General features: G+C 44.5%; 1 protein-coding gene across 1 annotated transcript in view; it reads right to left on the bottom strand.

Annotated features, from left to right (window-relative positions):
- LANCL2 (LanC like 2) overlaps window positions 1-18,938 on the bottom strand; it is a 76,568-nt gene that overhangs the window by 10,552 nt on the left and 47,078 nt on the right. The window contains exons 5-7 of the mRNA XM_040353168.1: window positions 14,844-14,990; window positions 11,780-11,962; window positions 5,733-5,909 (exon numbers count right to left, since the gene is read on the bottom strand). Of these exons, the coding sequence (XP_040209102.1) occupies window positions 5,733-5,909; window positions 11,780-11,962; window positions 14,844-14,990 (507 nt within the window). The remainder of the gene's footprint in view (window positions 1-5,732; window positions 5,910-11,779; window positions 11,963-14,843; window positions 14,991-18,938) is intronic.

Here is an 18,938-nt window from a genome sequence, read left to right as displayed (position 1 = left end):
CCCAAGTACCTTGGCGAGTGCAACCATCCAAAATTGCTCCCCAGCCCGTCAGGCTGGTGTCTGTGGTCACTATCTTCCAAGCCACTGGGCTGAAAGACTTCCCTTTCAGTAGATTCTGAGGGTCTAACCACCAACACAGACTTTGTCGGACTCTTGATGAGAGCGGCAACGGGATATCCAAGGCCTGTGGCCTTCTGCTCCATGCTGACAGGATGGCTGCCTGTAGGATGCGAGTGTGGCTCTGGGCGTATGGTACCGCCTCGAATGTGGCCACCATCTTGCCTAGTAACCTCATACATAGGCGAATAGTCGGTTCTTTCTTGCTTAGAACCAGTAGGATTAATTCCTTGATGGCTTTTACCTTCCTCAGAGGTAGGAACACTCCTTGTTGTTCTGTGTCTAATCTCATGCCGAGATATTCCAACTGCCTTGTGGGCTGGAAAGCTGACTTTTCTCGATTTAGGACCCAGCCGAACCTCTCGAGGTATTGGACCGTGAGGGCCACTGCTCGCTCCAAGCCGGGAGACGAGTGGTCTATGACTAGGAGGTCGTCCAGGTATGTTAGGATCGTGACCCCTTGGATCCTTAGCTTGGCTAGGATCGGAGCTAGGACCTTCGTGAACACCCGGGGGGCCGTAGCCAACCCGAAGGGAAGCGCCACGAATTGGAAGTGACGCGAAGCCACCATGAAGCGTAGATATCTTTGATGTGGCTGATAAATTGGAACATGAAGGTAGGCATCCTTTATGTCTATGGACGCCATGAAGTCGTCCTTCTGGAGTGTGGCAGCTGCTGACCGCACGGATTCCATCCGAAATGAGCGGATCTTTAGATATGCATTTACCATCTTTAGGTCCAAAATTGGCCTGACATCTCCATTGGGGATGATGAATAGGTTGGAGTAGAAACCCAGCCCCTGTTCCAGGCTGGCCGGAATCCGAGGCGGATCGTTTGGAATCCTCGACTCCTGGAAATGAGGAGGAGGAAACCTTAGGAAATCTAATTTGTAGCCTGTGGCCACGGAAGACCGTACCCACTCGTCGGGAATGCTGGCTTCCCAAATCTCTGAAAAGAGTCGCAGCCTTCCCCCCACCTTCGTGGGTGGGGGCGCCCCTTCATAAGGTTGGCTTGGGGGCTGGTTTTGCTGGTTTGCGAAACCACTGCCTTTTGCCTCTAACAGCCTGTCCTTGTGACTTGCTGTTGAAGCCGAAGTTTGCTTTTGCAGGAGGCCGTCGATACTGCTTGGCATTAGAGGGCCCCTGCCCAGGGGAATACTGTCGTTTAAACGCAGGCCCCTGAACCTTCTTCTTAGTTGGCAAGAGAGTACTCTTGCCGTTTGAAATGGTCTGAATGTATTTATCTAGGTCTTCTCCGAAGAGTCGTCCTCCATGGAAGGGGAACCCTACCAGGAGCTTCTTGCATGGGGGCTCAGCCTCCCAGCTTTTTAACCATAAGAGTCTTCTCATATGGATAAGGGATAACGATAAACGTGACGCTTGCTGGATAGAATCCTTGATTGCGTCTACCGTAAAACATATGGCCTTAGGGACATCCGAAAATTCTTCTGCCTGCTGGGCAGGAATAAGTTTTAAGCATCTGCTTAAATTGATCCGATAATGCTTGAGCGACCCCAATCGCAGCCACAGCTGGCTGTACTACTGCCCCTGCAGTAGTGAAGGAGTTCTTAAGTAGTGCTTCCAAGCGCTTATCAACTGGATCCTTGAACACCTGTATGTTTTCTACAGGGCATGTTAACGATTTGTTAACACATGAGATGGCTGCGTCCACTGCAGGAGTAGCCCATCTTTTGGAAAATTTTTCTTCCATAGGATATAGGACAGAGAACTTCTTAGGTGGTAAGAAGATCTTATCTGGCTTGTTCCAATCTTGGAACAAAACTCCCTCTAATAGAGGATGGATCGGAAACACAGCATTGCTTTGAGGCGCCCTCAGTGAACCCAAAGCTGAAACCGTCGATACCTGGAGATCTGGTACTGGCAAGTTGAATGCCCTATGGACCAAGTCCGACAATCCTTGAATCCACCAGCTCTCCCTCAGGGAGACTGCCCCAGACTCCTCTGTATCCGGATCTTCGATCCCTGAACCTACTTGGTCCTTGTCCAAGAGGTCGTCCAATTCCCCTGAGGAAAGGACCTCCTCTTCTGAGGGTCCGCGCTCGGGCGACGGAGATCTATTCCGCTTACTGCCCCGCATAGCTGCGGATATCATTTTTCCCATGCTTTTCTGCATCTCTTTTAAAGAGGTGAGTAATACCTCCTCCGTGACCATCTTAGGGTTGGACTGACCCGCGTCAGCTCCAGCCCCAGATCCCGATGGCCCCAAGGCTCCCTGTGGGGAAAGCAGCGGCATAGCATTGTCCGAGACCTCAGACTCTCTGGGGAATCCCCACCTCTTGTACCCTTGTTTTTTGATGCCATGGTACAATACCGAGGTACACCTGCTACTTATTGGTACCTGGGACTTATAAATAGTTAAATGCCCAAACACCTGTTTGGGGGATAAAAAATGCTTCCTCTCCCCTAGATGACACTTCTCTTTTTTTTTTTTTTTTTTTTTTCAAATCTAGGAAAGAAAAAAACATTCTGTCCCCCTGAGTAGTATTGCAAGAAAAACTATGAGATGGAAAAGAAACAGCCTATTCCTAGGCTTGAAAACAGTCTTTCTGAAGACTGCAATATTCTTTCTGGCCACTGTGTGTCCTCGGCGCCCCGTGCTTGCCGTTCTGGTCTTTCCTCCTCAGTTCCAAAGTATTGAATGAGCTATATGGAACAAACAAGGAAGGGCCGCCCCTTCCTTAAGCCACTGACCCGCCCTTCCCCCCCAGCAATCTCAAACAGGAAATGCCCCTCCCGACAGGGGGGGGGTGGGGTTGGGAGGAAGGGACCTCTCTGCTCCAGCAAACTGCAGCCATGAGGAGGTCAGCGTTTTGCCTGCTTTGCAGGCCGTGAGGAGGAAGACTGAATGGAGCATCGCCTGGAGGCTTGCAGGTAAGCACAGCTCTCTGACACACATATATTTTTATATAACACAGGCCCCACTCAATGCTTTTCCAACACTACAAGGGAGGTCACATCTTATGGGGAATAATACATATAGAGCCATCCTATCTTTATGATATGTGACTAGTTTGCCAGATGCAGTGCATAACTTTAGGCATGTCCCCTGTGACCCCCCAGAAAAAACCTGCTAAGAACCAAGTTCCGCAAGTTTTCCCCTCACTTACCTGCTCCATGCCGCAGGACTTTGCCAAGCAAGAGGCCCAATCTTCCCCCATCTCGGTGGGGATGTCTAGACCTTCAGGCCCTGGGTTCCTATGAAGGATCCACTGTCCTGGGCCCATATAGCACTCTGGCAACAGAAACATTAGGCACCCAAAGGTTTCTAAGTTCTGGGCCCAGGGTCCAGCTCTCTAAAAAGAAAAGCATTATGGGCTATACCCCAAGGGTTTGGGGTCCGGTTACTGACCACTTTAGCGCTGAGGCTTTTTTGGACAGAACCGGTTAGCTCACCTAATCCCAAGGATGTGGAGGCAAGCTAAACCATGACTAACACCTAAGACACTGGCGGAAAAACTGAGGTACTCCTCCTATGGGAGGGGGTTATATAGGGAGGGGCATTTCCTGTTTGAGATTGCCAGTGTCTACACCTGAAGGTACTCCATATAACCCATATAGTAATGAATGCCGCTCTGTGTCCCGTGATGTACGATAAAGAAAGCTGGAATTTTTCAGACCCGAATGTACCATGAAAGATCTAGATTTCCCTGAAGAGTTATTGCCTTGATCATAAAATATATTGTATGAGCTCTGAGATGCCATTTACATCTGCCAGTCAGCCCTGAAATGCCTCAGAGCAGCAAAACATTTAGATAGTCATTGCAAATAGTGGCATGTGGGTACCCCAGGGATCACAAACCATAGGTCAGGTGCATCGAGCTTTCACAACTAGAGCATAGATACAAAGAGGCATCTGTACACCTATATGGCTACAGAAGAGGAAATGTGTCACTAAAGAATGTATGAGAATTTATATCAGACCAATCATACAGAATAAAAGTGGTACTAAAGGCTAAGCGTTTTTATAACAGGTACGTCCCTCTTGAGCAATTGTAACTGGAAAATAGATATTTTTTTTTTTAAACAGTGCTGATTTAGACTCTCATTCTCTTCAGCACCTTTAGACCCCTTTCACACTGAGGAGATTTGCAGGCGGTACATCGCTAAAAATAGCGCTGCTATACCGCCTAAAAAACTCCTTCACTGCCTACTCAATGTGAAAGCCCGAGGGCTTTCACACTGAGGCGATGCGCTGGCGGGAGAGAAAAAAATCTCCCTTCAGCGGCATCTTTGGAGCGGTGAGAGGAGCGGCATGTATTCCGCTCCTTCACCACTCCTTCCCATTTAAAACAATGGGAAACCGCGGCAAAACCCTTTATCCGCCGCTAGCGGGAGTTAATACCGCACCGCTAGCGTTCGAATCCCGCGGCAAACTCGGCGGTATAGCGCCACTATTTTTAGCGGCGATATACCGCCACCACGGCTCCCGCCCCAGTTTGAAAGGGGCCTTAGTGTGGCTTCCCTGAACTTCCAGTCAGAATAAAAATCTTTGCCAGTGTCCAATCACTTGAAGGTACACACCTACAGTTGTGTTCAAAATAATAGCAGTGTCTTTATAAAAAGAGGATAAAGCTCCAAATCTTTATAATATTTTTTATTTCCATACACACAAATGCATTGGGAACATTGTACCATCTAGTCCAAATCAAAACATGAAGAAACATTTTTAAAAATGTGTGATTACGTTATAGAAAGTGAAGAAATGGGAATATAGTGAAACCTTGGATTACGAGCATAATGTACAACATTTGCTGTACATCCCATCATGTACAACATTTGCTGCGTTTGTCCTTAAATAAGGGCCACCTGTTTTTTCACAGACTGAATGACCTCACTAATTGGACTCCACACTGCTATTATTTTGATCACGCCCCTTTCAATTACACAGAAACAGCAGCATGTATGTAATGAATGTTGGGCCTGATGGTTATCAATTACTCTACTACACCTACTAATAAATTATTTGTCATGTAGGAATATCATTTATACCAAACAGTGATTGGTCTGGTTAGTGATGTTGGACTGCTATTATTTTGAACACAACGTGGCGTATGAATACACTCTGCCTGCATCCTGTACTGTACGATGATTTGTGCTTATATACCAGCGACGTACATGTACGAGATTGTGCCTGGCTGTGGCATTCGCCCCCAAATAAACTTACTGTAGGCAGGACAACAAGTGGTTAACTTTACCCCATTCTATCCAAAACACCAACAATTTTTTTTTTCTCGTCTATGTCCTGTTTGCAGGTTTTGCCTTCGATTCCTGTCCTAAAGAAACAATAGGATGGGGAAATCTAAAGGGAAAGCCCCCTTTAGACAGGGTGTCCCTATTGGAAGATTTTCCCCTAACCTCCTATTCTGGTGACAACTAACATTTTGGACTTCCCTGCAGTTTCTGTGCTGGTCAAAATGGTCACCATGACATCCACAAAAAGGGTCACTATCCCCAGCAGAGCCACAGACAGCAACACAAACCTGACAAGGGTTCTAACCTATAAAAAATAAAAGTACGGCGAACACCATTATAGACCATATAGGTGGCATATACTGTATATTGACTCATACAGCATCCACATGAGAGTAACATTACCTTGCAGGCTCTGTAGAGATATTTCCTGTCCTGAGTGTGATGATACAGAGACAGGAATGCATATCCATTCCCTGAGGTGCCATGACAGATGCCATATCCTTTCCGTAATAATCCTCTCTGCCAGATGACATCGCTGCACTCCATGGCATCTTTCAAGTACTTCTCGTCTTTGAAAAGCTAAAACAAAATTTGGTTAGGGTTACACTTTCAAGTAAAGTAAAAACGATATACTTTGCAATGTTACAATAAATTAATAGTTTCTGAATATAGAAAAATATTACAAGGCACATGTCCTTGTTCCATATGTGTACCCTACAAAATCTAAATGCCCCAAAAGTAGCTGGCAAACTAACTTCAAATCACATTTCCATCTGTGGTAAAATAGTATGGGATTATTTCTCTGCAGTTCTTCCACGGAGTAATCATGCATGTGCATTTTTTGTTAGGGATTGTATAGTTCCGGCCTCCTGGCCAGCCCAGATGATCCCCAGCAAAGTGATACATGCCCTCCACCTCTCAGCCTTTGCACCAAGCAGGGGGAGCAAGTGCAACAGAGTTTGTGCTACCCAGGTCCTAACTGCCCATGTTCTTTATTACAGTGAGTATACAACTGATATACAAGTACCCTGATTAATGCATCCAGTATTTCTGTATTTATTTCCCCTATTGTTACTGCTGGAGGGATTTCTAATTACTGGGTGGTATAAGGTGTTGTGCTAGAACATGGGTCTCCAAACTGCGGCCTGAGGGCCAGATGTGGCCCTTTGCTAGCCTTTATGTGGCCCTTGGGGCACATTTCCTTCCAATGATCTGAGGTTCCATTTCCCATTAACAACAACAATGGGGCACTGTATCTTCCACGGATACCAATGATGGAATACTATTCCTCCTACTAATAGGGGGAATACTCCTTCTATTGACCACCAACCCTGAGGCCATATTTATTCTCACTGATTTTGGGCCTGTGACATTTTCTGCCCCTGCTGGCCACAATCCGGCCCTCCTAAAGTCTGAAAGACAATAAAGTGGCCCTTTGATTGAAAAGTTTGGAGACTCCTGTGCTAGAAGATGGGTAGGAGGCTCCAAAGACAACGGTGACCAGAGGGGGATGGGATGTACCTGCACTTATTTTCTGAGAAAAAAAAAGGCACATATACTAGTTAGATATAACACATTCACCAACCTCCAAAGCATACAAAATAGGGCTTGACCGATTATCACCATGGCCGATATTCACTTTTTTGAAGAATCAGTATCGGTAACAAACGTACCAATATTGCTTCAAGGGGTTGTACCAGGGTGATGCCAGCTGCAGGCATCACCCTGGTACCGTTCTTTAGAGTGGACTGTCGACTTTCTTGTAAAAACCAATCCAAATAAGCAGCCACTCAGCCGTTATGACAAGGAGCGGGAGGGAACGTCCCCCCTCCTGCCGCTCTGCCCGGGTCTCCCATCCCACTGGGAGGCCCGAGCGACTAGCCGGCACGTCCGCCAGCTGGGCAGCGACCTGAACAAAGCAATGGCTCTAGTAACCTGGAAGCGATGTCATGACATCACTTCCGGATTACCCTCATCCTAAAAGCGCCAGTTTTAAAGAATAGAAAGATTCAGAAACGCAGATCTTGACATTTTGAATACTTTTAAGTGCAGTGGAGGAGTTTGGGGTCTTATAGATCCCAGATGCCTCCCATAAAGAGGACCTGTCATGTGCCCATTACTGTCACAAGGGATGTTTACATTACATGTGACAGCAATAAAAGTGATAAAAAAAAAAAACGTGTAAAAGTAAAAAAATAAAAAATCTACAGAATATCGGCATCTGATATCAGCCTTAAAAGCATACGAAACATTGGTATCCGCATGGAAAAAGCAATATCGGTCGACCCCTAATACAAAAGCACTGCATTTACCCTGTGATCACAATGTTGTGCATCCAGCAAGCTTCAGGCGATTTATCTTACTCTCCTAGTAACGGGAAGGCAGTGGAGCTTAATGAGCCACTAGAGAGCGGGTGTCTGGAGAACTAATGACTCCGCTAGGCCTGCTAACCGGATTACAGCTACATGCAAAGCTGTATAAAGAGTACCCTCTGCTTGCCAGAGCATCTGAAGCCACTAGCAAGCTGTTAGCTGAAGAACTTACAACCACACTCATTGCAGGATTACAAAAATGCTACATATTATCACGGTGAGCAACACCATATTAACCCCTTTATGATCGATCTAAAACCAGTTTTAACATGTGTTAGTAAAACTGTACATATCACAATTACCTAGTGTATCCAGGTGAATTATTACTATTTTCAGGACAAACAAGGCTTTCATTTCGTAAATGGTAATTTTGCTTCTGCGCGCAAGCTCGGCCGGACAGGGCGCATTCCTGGCTCCTAATTTTTTTAGCTGGCTCCTAGATTCCAAGCAAATTTGTCAAGCCCTGGTTTAAGTTGACTCCGTATTATATGTCCGACAATTAGAAATAAACTATTATGTTAATTAATTATATAATGGGGCGCACTTTCACATTCTAAGTGCCAGAGGTGCCTTGTAGCTGATCTTAAAGAGACCAGACAGTGCGCTGATCAATTTGATGCACAAACATGCATTTGTATAATGTGATTTAATTGCTTTCCGCACAGAAACAAGCGGCAGAGTATGCAAAGATAATTAAAGTCTTCATGGCGGCAGCTGATGAACTAAATGTGGGTCGCAGAGCTCTGCGCGGCTGTCAATCCAATAAGAGATGTGCCAAGCTGTGGAAAACCTGTTGGCAACAGTGTTAAATTCTCTAACTGGATTTGTTAGGCACGGTACAGAAAAATCTGCATTAACATAGTTAGCTAAAAGATACACAAGGTTTTGTTTTGCTACACAGCAGCCAATTAACATGATCTGCTCTATGATCTTTATCTTATAGAAAAATCCTTGAGTAAGATTAAAGGACTTCATTGTTTTATTAAAGTAGGTTTCTTATTTGACACAATGCAATTTTTCTCAGTATATGAAAAAAACACACACACACACACACACACACACAGGAACATGAATCGGGTATCCCTATCACTAGTGATTCTCCGGCCCCCATTAGGGGCCGCACTGAATGATATTTGGTCAAGGTTCTCTTAGGCTGCATTCACACCTGAACGCGTCGTATTTTACCGCAATTTGCCACGACAAATTAGGGCGTTTTGTCCCGCGATTTGCCGCGACAAAACGTGGCGTTTTTTACCACGGTTTTCGCTGGAGGGGTGATTTACACATTGTCGGCTATGGCCGAACGCCGAAGCCGCCTGAAAAAAAGGGTCAGAGACTTGTTTTGAGCTTCAGGCGTACGGCGTTTGGCGTGGAGATGTGAACCATCTCCATAGCTGACAATGTTAAATCACCCCTCCAGCGTATTTCAGGCTGCAATAGCGTCGCGCTACAGGCGACAAAACACCTAGGTGTGAATGGAGCCTTAGACATATCTGGGTAGACCGATCTGCATTCCATCAAAGTCAACATCCCCCTTTTCTCTCGCTTTAAGCGGAATCGCCTCCTTCTACGTGAAGAAGTTAATTCAGCAGAGTACATCTCTTGATACCCTAAACAGTTGGGAATAGGTCATCTGGCATGTAGCCTCCTGGATACCCGTCAAGCAAATATTACTCTTGTTTTGGTCCTCTAGGTCAACGATTCTCAACTATGGTGCCACAGCACCTTGGGATGCCACTTGGGTTCTCCTGGGATGTTGAGAGCACTAGACCCAGTTTGCCCTGGATCAGAGATGGGTGACAGGACTTGGCAATGGGAGGACTCTGTGGTGATGGGGGACTCTGATGGGAAGGGGAGACTCCAATGTGAAGAGGGGCTCTCAGGGGACTTTGATGCAATGATGGCCTCTGTGGTGAAGGGGGGACTCTGACGTGATGGGGGAGAATCTTTGGGGGGACATCCGATGTTGAGTTTATTTCATCAAGGCAGTCGTGTGCATTGTCCCAGGCTCAGGTTTTCCATTGATAAGTAACTTTTAGGTTTCTTTACATTTTAGACTGGGTTGCCCCCATTTGATGTTCTGTGTGCAGGGTGAGGATTGACAGGAGCCCTGCCTCACTTAATCATGAGACCACTACAAAGCTCCTCCATATCGTTTGTGGTTATCCTTCATGTTCCAAAACATGTACCGTAGGGCCCTGCTTAGTAGGGAGACATACTTTTTTGGAAGGCATGAATTTCTTGCATTACCCCCTTACTTCCAGAATTTGTGGATTCTCAAGGATGACGAGTTGTATATCCACTTTGCTGATCCAGGGAGATGGTAGGGAATAAGCTTTGGAGTCCTCACATGCAGGCATCATAGCAAAGGAAATGACAGGAGGCTCTACTTTTTCCACGCCTGTGGAAAAAGGTGCCTTTGCTCTTTTGTGGCTGCTGGTGCCCTGCGGATTCTTCTTACTGCACTTGCTCATAGTACTGAAAACAAGAGATTTTATGCTTCCATGTGCAGTAACATGGGCCAGGAGCTCCAGAAAGTAGGTCTTTTATGGACATTAGCAAACCAGCCCCCCCCCCCCCCCAAGTTTTACTATTAACCACTTAAGCCCCGGACCTTTAGGCAGCTAAATGCCCAGGCCAGGTTTTGCGATTCGGCACTGCGTCGCTTTGACAATTGCGCGGTTGTGCGACGTAGCTCCCAAACAAAATTGACGTCCTTTTTTCCCCACAAATAGAGCTTTCTTTTGGTGGTATTTGATCACCTCTGTGGTTTTTATTTTTTGCGCTATAAACAAAAATAGAGCGACAATTTTGAAAAAAATTCAATATTTTTTACTTTCCGCTATAATAAATATCCCCCAAAAACATATATAAAAAAAATGTCCTCAGTTTAGGCCGATACGTATTCTTCTACCTATTTTTGGTAAAGAAAATCGCAATACGCGTTTATCAATTCGTTTGCGCAAAATTTATAGTGTTTACAAAATAGGGGATAGTTTTATTGCATTTTTATTTTTATTTTTTTACTACTAATGGTGGCGATCAGCGATTTTTTTCGTGACTGCGACATTATGGCGGACACTTCGGACAATTTTGACACATTTTTGGGACCACTGTCATTTTCACAGCAATAAATGCATTTAAATTGCATTGTTTATTGTGAAAATGACAGTTGCAGTTTGGGAGTTAACCATAGGGGGCGCTGAAGGAGTTATGTTTCACCTAGTGTGTGTTTACAACTGTAGGGGGGTGTGGCTGTAGGTCTGACGTCATCGATCGTGTCTCCCTATAAAAGGGATCACACGATCGATGCAGCCGCCACAGTGAAGCACGGGGAAGCCGTGTTTACATACGACTCTCCCCGTTCTTCAGCTCTGAGGAGCGATCGCGAGGGGGCGGCTAGAAACGAATAGCCGCGCCCTCATCCCGGATCGCTCCCTGAGGCTTACGGACTGCCGCATGTACCGGGGGGGGGGGGGGGGGTCCCGATCGGACCACTGACCCGCGGAAAGGCAGCGACGTGCTGGCACGCCGTTCTGCCTGCCCGTGCCATTTTGCCGACGTATAGTTACATGCGGCGGTCGTTAAGCGGTTAAACAAAGATCTACACCAGAGATATGCAATTAGCGGACCTCCAAGTCCCATCATGCCTCTGCCTCTGGGTGTCATGCTTGTGGCTGTCAGAGTCTTGCTATGCCTCATGGGACTTGTAGCTGGAGGTCCGCTAATTGCATATCCCTGCTCTACACTATGCCAATGTCCTTTCGTTTTGTAGTATATAAATGTGCTCCCCTCCCAACGCAGAACTGCAAGGCTGATACAGCAGTGTCAAAAGGATCATTTTAGTGATATTAATAAAAATTGTTTAAAATTATTTTACTTGCTTACATTATCTACTTATTTGATTTTATTCTGTAGCCAGTTAAAGTTACTACTGGCAGATTTTAGAGCAAATAATATACAACACACACACACACACACACACACACACACACTCTCCAGTCCTGAGCTTTTAGAAATAAGTGGTTTGATGAGACACAACCGATACCTTTTCTTATGCATGAAATGTGTACTCACCTTATGGGCCTGAATGAGCATGTGTATAACTCCAGGAGCTCCGTGACACCAGTGCACCAGCCGATCTGTCTCATTGCTTAATGATGAAGGATAATTACCCGACCTAAACTTCTTGTGACGGACATAATCGATGCATGGCTTCACAAGTTCTGTCAGTGTATCTTGTTCTACTTTTGCCAGGGGCTGTAGAAAAAAAACCATATACATTATACATGTAAATACATACATTCATAATAGTAAGGGCCCGAAACACAATTTGCATTGAACTCATAAATGTGTATAGGTCTCTGAATGACTGTTGCAAAATAAATGTTTGCACATTCTAAGCAGTAAAGAATGTGAAAAATTCAGTGTTCATTTAAAGTGCTGGTACTATCCTAGTATATCTCTTCTACAGTGGCTGTGCGTCCATAGAGGGCGCCCTATCTCTTGCACCGCTCTATCACCAATAGATAGATTCATGAAATGCACAAATCTATCTATTGTCGCCGCTTCCGCCCCCTAATCAGGTGTTCAGCCCCTTGCTGGGTGCCGGACATCTGAATTACAGCGGTGGGGGTGTTTTTGGAAGCACCTGATTAGAGCCGTGGGCTCTAATAGGCTTCCAAATTGGTAAACAGTGGAAGCAATGCTGTGCGTTCGCTGTTTACACAGTGTTGTGTTAGGAAAGCGAATAAATCGCTTCCTTAACACTGACCCGCCTCTCAGCCAATCAGGTGCTCGGGTCTGGTTACCCTGTCACCGGATTGGCTGAAGCGACAGGTGCTGTGATTGGATGCCTGTCAGGAAGTGGCAGGATCAGCCAGGTTTTTTACAGTTTAGAGGGGGACAGATTACACTGCGCTGTTTAATCTGCTTCAAGAGCCCTTTGACACTGTGCCGCCCATAGCGTCAGCGGCAAAACGCAGATATTTTTACCACCGACGTTATGGGCGTATTTGCAGCGCATTTCGGCCGCTAGCGGGGCGTATTTACCCCCCCCCACTAGGGGCCGAGAAAGGGTTAAACCCCCCCCGCAATGCGCTGCTGAAGCCGCGCATTGCGGGCGGTATAGCCGCGCTGTCCCATTGATTTCAACGGGAAGCAGCGGAGGAGGAGCGGTAAACACACCGCTCCTTCTCCGCTCTAAAGATGCGGCTAGCAGGTCTTTTTTTTACCGTTCTGCTAGCACACCGCTCCAGTGTGAAAGCCCCCAGTGAATGGTGTGTATACCGCTCCTCCACCGCGGCTTCCCATTGAAATCAATGGGACAGCGTGGCTATACCCACCCACAATGCGCCGCTTCAGCAGCGCATTGCGTTCGGTTTTAACCTTTTCTCTGTCGCTAGCGGGGGTTAAATGCCCCCGCTAGCAGCTGAAATGCACCGCAAACCCGCCTATAGCGTCGGCGGTATAAATAGCTGCGTTTTATAGCCAACACTATGGGCGGCTCAGTGTGAAAGGGGTCTAACTCTCTGTGTTCTGTGGTATCAGATTAAGAAACTAGGTTGTTGCTAGTTTGTGAAAAAAAGCACTTTACTGGTTACCAAGAAAAAGGTTCTTTTTTAACCAGTTAAGCCCCAGACCAATATGCAGCCTAAAGACCCAAGGTGTTTTTACAGTTCGGGACTGCGTCGCTTTAACAGACAATTGCGCAGTCGTGCGACGTGGCTCCCAAACAAAATTGGCGTCCTTTTTCCCCCCACAAATAGAGCTTTCTTTTGGTGGTATTTGATCACATCTGCGGTTTTTAGTTTTTGCGCTATAAACAAAAATAGAGCGACAATTTTGAAAAAAATGCAATATTTTTTACTTTTTGCTGTAATAAATATCCTCCAAAAACATATATAAAAACATTTTTTTTCCTCAGTTTAGGCCGATACGTATTCTTCTACCTATTTTTAGTAAAAAAAAAAAATCGCAATAAGCGTTTATCAATTGGTTTGCGCAAAATTTATAGCGTTTACAAAATAGGGGATAGTTTTATTGCATTTTTATTAATTTTTTTTTTTTTTACTACTAATGGCGGCGATCAGCGATTTTTTTCGTGACTGCGACATTATGGCGGACACTTCGGACAATTTTGACACATTTTTGGGACCATTGTCATTTTCACAGCAAAAAATGCATTTAAATTGCATTCTTTATTGTGAAAATGACAGTTGCAGTTTGGGAGTTAACCACAGGTGGCGCTGTAGGAGTTAGGGTGCACCTAGTATGTGTTTACAACTGTAGGGGGGTGTGGCTGTAGGAATGACGTCATCGATCGTGTCTTCCCTATAAAGGGAATGACGCGATCGATGCGCCGACACAGTGAAGCACGGCTCTCCCCGTTCTTCAGCTCCGGGGAGCGATCGCGACGGAGCGGCTATAAACAAATAGCCGCGCCGTGGTCCCGGATCGCTCCCCGAGCGGACCGGACCTCCGCATGTAGCGGGGGGGGGTCCCGATCGGACCCCCCACCCGCTAATAGGCAAGGACGTACATGTACGCCCATGTGCCTGTACGTGCCATATTGTGGACGTATATGTACATGCGGGGGTCGGGAACTGGTTAAAGGAGTTGTAAAGGAAAAAAAAAATTTGCCTAAAATTAATGTCTGCAAGGTAGACAGACAGAATAGTGTAATGATTCTGTTAAAAAAAATAGTAAATACCTATTAAATTCCTTCATCTATATCACCTCCGGCATTCTAGTTTCTGTTCTCGCATTCACTTCCTGGTTTGCATCGCTCGCTCATGTAAGAACTACATTTCCCAGTATGCATTGTGGCACGCCCAGTAATTGACACCTCCTTGAAGTCTCTAACACGTAGAGAGCGTCCTGCCACACAGATGTAGTTCCCAGGAGGGGGCGAGCACGTCACTGACCACCGCAGTAAAGCCTCCCTTCACGGTGGCGAGTTACAATCAGACAAGCAAAAAGTGAACAGAACAAAGAAGAAATAGAGCAACTTCTGAGCAAAAACAAACAATGAGGAAGTGAAAAGAGAAATGTCTGCAGGTAAAGGGTGCTTATTATGAAAAAAATAAAAAATTCCTTTACAACCCCTTTAATTTTTCTAAGCAAAAGCTGAATGACTTACCTGCATGAGCATGTAGTAGATACCAGCAAGTCCATGTGCTGCCCCTACATACTGCTTCTTGTGCCACTGATACAGCAGTGGACACCGCTCAGTCTTATTCTCTTCTTTTGATAAGTTTTTCCCAGACTCTAGGATGGCATCGACAAGCTAAAGTCAAAAAGAAAAACAAAAAAATAATAAATAAAAACATTTTTTTTTTTTTCGTTTTTTTTTTTTTAAATATATTTAACCTGGCAAAACTTTGCGTCAAGTATTGTGATTTTGATGCCAGCAGTGAATTATGAAAATTAAGGATTGTTGAATCAATCTGCTTAGCTGACTGTGCCGATCAGTGGCAGATTGCTGTTCTCTGATCCATGACACTTATGTCACCATGTCTTTTTGCTACTTTATTGGCAGACAACCTCATTATCCCTTCTGATCCAGTAAACGGCTTTCCCACCATCTGCAATTCAGCATAAAAGTCTTTAGCGTGGGATCTGTCTGCAGTACGGGGCTCTTAGATTCGGGCTTTTTAGGACAAGGTCAAGAATGCCAGCTTGTATTTTATTGTCGGCAGAGCTGACACTTGTTGACTTTTTTCACTCTGGCAAAAAAAAAAAACCCAGAGGACATTCTGCATCTCACGCTGACTCTCACACCGATCCCCACAGTACCATTGTGACAAAGGAAACTGCTCGCATGCTGATGTAACATGTTAGCAAAGCTGAAATTTGCCCTTTTCTCCATACAGAAAAAGAAATAAAAATCTAGTGGCTTTCTGCCTCTGACACCTCGCCACCATGCCAGTCCATTTGTAAAAATGCCAACAGAGCAGACAGCCAGCTATACTGTATTTTGTATACTTGTCAGACATAAATCAACAATCCCTTTTTCAAAGAATTTTATGGTAAAACAGGTCCTGTCTCCAAATAATAGAATTTTTTTTTTTTTTTTTTTAAACTTTCTGCTATAATACAGATCCAAGAAAACAAAATATAAAAAACACATATATTCATCATCTCTAAAAGCTGTCATCAGCCTCCATCCCTATTAAATTATACAAGGGAGAACAGGGAAGCGGGACACAAAGGGCCAGATCCACAAAAGGGATACGCAGGCGTATCTGCTGATACGCCGTCGTATCCCTGTTTCTATCTATGCGACTGATTCATAGAATCAGTTACGCATAGATATTCCTAAGATCCGGCAGGTGTAATAGTTTTACACTGTCGGATCTTAGGATGCAGTACCGCGGCCGCCGCTGGGGGCATTTCTCGTCGAAATTCCGCGTCGGGTATGCAAATTAGCACTTACGGAGATCCACAAAGCTTTTTCCCTTCGTTATTTCTCCGTAAGTGTTAGTTTGCCGTCGCAAAATTAGGGCTGCTTTTACAAAGTGTAAACTTAGTACACCATGTAAAAGTATACCCTTCTATCCCGCGTCGCTGTCAAATTTTTTTTTTTTCCCGCTGCAACTCTTTTTGTTTCTTTTACACCCGTCGCGATTCTCAAAACTCAGCGCAACGTAAATCCGCGCAAAGCACGTCGGGAAAATAGCGTCGGGAGCATGCGCAGTACGTCCGGCGCGGGAGCGCGCCTAATTTGAATGGGACTCGCCCCATTAGATTGGGCCCGCCTTGCGCCGGACAGATTTAAGTTACACCGCTGCAAATTTCTAGGTAAGCGCTTTGTGGATCGGGCACTTAGGTAGAAATTTTGCGGCGGTGTAACTTAAATCTGAACATTTAAGTTGCGCTCGCTGGCTGTGGATCTGGCCCAAAGTACGCGGAGGGTCAAGTGTTGTGTGGAGGTATAATTAACATATCTATAAAAATGCGTAAACGATTAGGACATTTGTCTCATAATAATTCGTATTCGATAGAAAATTAAAGCGGATGTCCGCCAAAAAAAAAAGTATTAAAAGCCAGCAGCTACAAATACTGCAGCTGCTGACTTTTAATATCAGGACACTTACCCGTCCTGGAGTCCAGCGCCATCGGCAGCAGAGGACGAGCGATCGCTCGTCACTCTGCTGCCCCCAACGTCATCTTTGGGGAGGGAACCAGGAAGTGAAGCGCTCCGGCTTCACTGCCCGGTTCCCTACGGCGCATGCGCGAGTCGTGTGCGCCGTGCTAACTGGTCCCCGCTGTGTTCTGGGAGCTGAGCGTTTCCCAGAACACCACGGGGGGGGGCGGGGTTAACGGGATCTGACGTTCTACCCGCAGACTGTGTGGCTGGAAGTGGGTGCAAATACTGGTCTTTAGATATCTGCACCCCCCTGAAAGGTGTCAAATGTGACACCGGAGGGGGGGGGGGGGGGGGTTCCGATGAGCGGAAGTTCCACTTTAGGGTGGAGCTCCGCTTTAACTTAGTAAAAATATAATACCTGCATAGAGTAAAATATATTTTTTTTAAATAGAATTCTTTATTCAATATTTTTCAGTTATAACAAAACATATAAACAATATAATACAGTAGCAAGAAAAGGAATCAACCTATATTAAAGTAGAGAACAAATCTAGCCATCTGAAGGAAACACACACTTATTTATTTATATATATATATATATATATATATATATATATATATATATATATATATATATATATATATATATATATATATATATATATATATATATATGTGTGTATGTATATATATATATATATATATATATATATATATATATATATATATATATATATATATATATATATATATATATATATATATATATATATATATATATATATATATATATATATATATATATATATATATATATATACATACACACACACACACATACATACACACACACACACACACACACACACACACACACACACACACACACACACACACACACACCCCAACAGCATCTCAAATACAATTTTAAATTTAAAGCCATAAAATATGCCTAGTAATACATATTACTATGATTATTAACCTGGAATCCATTCCTTCCATATTGCTACATATATATTCTTCCTTATTCAAGCCTTCCCTTCTCCACTTTCAAATAAAAGAGACCTCTCCCCTGACCCCTTCCCCTGGGGGCCACAGGAGAGAAAAGGAGAAAAATAAAAATAAAATAAAAAAATCAAACAAAAAAATGGATCGCACATGATATATATAGAAACGCCCAAAATTTGATAGTACGTGGTTGGAATATAAACAATTACATAATGTATGAACAGAATATCTACCTCTATGCAGGTATTTCATTATATGTGTAATATATTTATTTTCTATTGAATATGAATTATTATGAGAGAAATGTCCTAATCTTTTACGCATATTATATATATGTTGATTATAACTCTACACAAGAATTGACCCTCCGCGTACTTCATTTAAAGTCCCTCTTTCTTGTTCTCCTTTGTATAAATGTATTCATCAGTTTAGGAGGATATATATTCTACAAATTTTCGAAAAAAAAAAAAAAAAAAACGCAATAGGCGTATTGTTTGTGCAAAAGTTATTGCATCTACAAACTACGGGATAGATTCAGGGATTTTTTTTTATTGTTTTTACCGGTAATGGCAGCAAACTAAACATTTTTTGTTGGATTGGGGACCAGTGACATACGGTAACTACATTGATCAATGCTATAAAAATGCACTGATCAATGTATAAATAACACTGGCAAAGAAGGGGTTAACACTAGGGGACGAGCAAGGGGTTAAGTGTGTTCCCTGGGTGTGTTTTAACTGTAGGGGGGATTAGCTGCCAGAAACATTACAGATCAGTACTCCTGATCACTGGGAACAGTAGATCTCCGACATGTCATTAGGCAGAACGGAGAATCGGCTTGTTTACACAGGCAGTTCCCCGTTCTGCCTCTGTACACAGGGATCGCCGGTGACCCATGCGCCCGCTATCCTCCTTGCACAGACTGACGTACAAGTTTGTCGGTTTGCTCAGGAGAGCCTACCTGCCGCAGTAAATGTACGTGAGCTGGTCGGCAAGTGGTTAGAGGATAAGTTCACCTTTCGGAATATGTTACACATTACACCCATATTCAGGGTGTAACATATTACAAATGCACAAACCCCACCGCCTCCCCCAATCCCGGTTTTGACAGCAAGCTGAGGATCTTCTCCTCCCGCT

This window comes from Rana temporaria, chromosome 5 (assembly GCF_905171775.1).
Source record: "Rana temporaria chromosome 5, aRanTem1.1, whole genome shotgun sequence".
Classification (NCBI taxonomy): Eukaryota; Metazoa; Chordata; class Amphibia; order Anura; family Ranidae; genus Rana; species Rana temporaria.
This window is presented reverse-complemented; position numbering and strand designations above follow the sequence as displayed.